This window comes from Apostichopus japonicus, chromosome 5 (assembly GCF_037975245.1).
Source record: "Apostichopus japonicus isolate 1M-3 chromosome 5, ASM3797524v1, whole genome shotgun sequence".
NCBI classification, from domain to species: Eukaryota; Metazoa; Echinodermata; class Holothuroidea; order Aspidochirotida; family Stichopodidae; genus Apostichopus; species Apostichopus japonicus.
Genome location: NC_092565.1, coordinates 5467999 through 5470156, shown reverse-complemented (window position 1 = coordinate 5470156; position 2158 = coordinate 5467999). Strand labels below are relative to the sequence as shown.

The 2158-nt window shown below is 36.8% G+C and overlaps 1 protein-coding gene across 1 annotated transcript in view; it reads right to left on the bottom strand.

Moving 5' to 3' along the window:
- Positions 1 to 1251: 1251 nt before the first annotated feature.
- LOC139967404 (uncharacterized) overlaps positions 1252 to 2158 on the bottom strand; it is a 3249-nt gene continuing 2342 nt past the window's right edge. Inside the window, exon 1 of the mRNA XM_071971153.1 lies at positions 1252 to 2158. This exon is cut by the window's right edge and continues 2342 nt beyond it. Coding sequence (XP_071827254.1) covers positions 1485 to 2158 — 674 coding nt within the window. The 3' untranslated portion in view covers positions 1252 to 1484.

Sequence of the window (2158 nt, the reverse complement as noted above, 5' to 3'; positions counted from 1 at the left end):
GAGAGTCATATAATATATAGTTCGTCAATTCACGTAAAAAAAGTTGCATAAATTATCTCAAAATCATCTCTAATTTAAATCTACGCTGTATTCATTCATCAATTTTAATTAAGGCAAAATATAGGCCTAGATAAAAAATATATATATAAAAAAAAAACACATCGATTGCATTTATTCCTCCCTCCACACAGAAAAGTCTTGGGTGGGCAATCTTTTGAGGGGCAGTGAAAATGTGAATAGTTTGATTTGAGGGGAAATTTCAAAGTTACACGTACAAACTTCCCGAACAAAGATTTTCCAACAAAACAATTTACCCTCTGAGAATTCCCTACCACGAATTCAATTCTTTCTTTTTCTCTTTCTTTTTTAAAAAGAGCACATTTTGAATTCGGGTTTTCTATTCTTTTCGACAACAGGACTTTGTTTTATGTCCGCACAATTGTATATCATTTTTGTGATCAAAAGGGCACTTTATAATTACATAAAATGGACAAGGTTACCTTCTTCTGCCAAAAAGGAGCTATCCTTGTTTCCTGGATAGGAGTACTTTTTATGGCTTTTTTATTATATTATTTTATATTTTTATTTTAATGTTTTTTTACAAAACTGTGAATACTTACATCCCTCTTCCTTCACCTGGTTCCGCCATCTCCACGACCTTTTCACCCACGCTTCATTATGGAAAATTCAAGTCGAATCATTGTTTACTAGCTAACCTAACCCAGAAATATATATATTTACAAAATGTCAGAAGTCATATTTGACTGTGTATACTCTTCCATCTCGGAGAACATGTAAATTTGGTCTTCAAAGGCATGCCTGCACATTCCTTAAAAAAGCATTATTTGAAAAGCATGATTCACCGCACACTGCGGTGAGGAGAGCTTTTTAATCTGGGTCATTATGTAACAAATACATAATATGATGACCCAAATTAAATGGCCATATCACCGTCAGTAAAAATTAGGCTTGGAAGTACTTAATGTTATAGCGCTTGGTATAAATGTATGGACTTACATTTTAAATACATATTCATATATGTAAATTGGCAAGGGAAAGTACAGTGTACGACACGTATTTTCTTACGATACCAGTAAGAAAGGTATCTCACTTAAGTTTGCAACTGGTGGCAGCAGTGGGACCTCAAACAAGTTTCTTTCAAAAGACTTCAATCTCTTCAACGAGTAGTTGATTTGACAATCTTCTACTCCTTTCTTTTATATTCCCCCCCTTTTTTTTGGGGGGGGGAGGGACATATTAGACATCTCCCTATGTTATGTACTTATGAAACTGCTCACTCTGGAAACCGCTTGACAATAAATGATAATTCCTTCAATCTCTCCGACAGTCTACATTCAGAAGTAAATGCCTTGTATAACCACAAACCCGATCTTTTACACTACTACAAAACTAAACTATTCAGTGAATTATTAAGTTAGTACAAACCTTACACAAACCCGGCTTATCATAGAGCTGACACTGTTTTATGTTATTTTAGATCTCAATCGTTTAAATAAAAGTGCACAGTCGTTTCTAAATCGTGGATTCATAAAACTGTACAACATTGGATTGATGGCGTGATTTATAAGTCCACTTAACCTTACCACAGATATCACCGCAAACCAGACACTGTTCCGATGGACACTTCTGGTTATGGACGACATTATGAAAATCACCAGAGTCAATATCCACGTGACCAGGAAAATGGCGGTCGAGAGCAAAAGCATTTGAGTTAATCGGGACATTTTACCAGCGCCATGGTTTCTTTTACGTCTAAAACCTGCAGTTTTACTTGTTTTTCTCGCGTTTTCTGATATTGACGTTGGAATTCCGTTTGTTGAGGGCACCCCGCTCGTTCTTGCCCCGTCAAGCTTCGATCCTTCATTATTTATGTCGTCACAATTTGGTTGATTCAATTGATTATTTCTCCCGGCCGCGTCCGGTTTTGGCTCAAACCGGTTATTGCAATCACCATGAGAAACGTATACCGGTAGGCCTCCGCTACTTTCTTGTTTCGCACCGACATCGCTGTAATTCGGTTCCTTTATCAACAATGATTTTTTTACTAGTGACGTTGACGCACCTTGTTCTTGACAGTTTTTGACATGATCTCCCGAAGTGCTTCCGCTTACATCGACTGCATGTGAGTCTTCTGCTT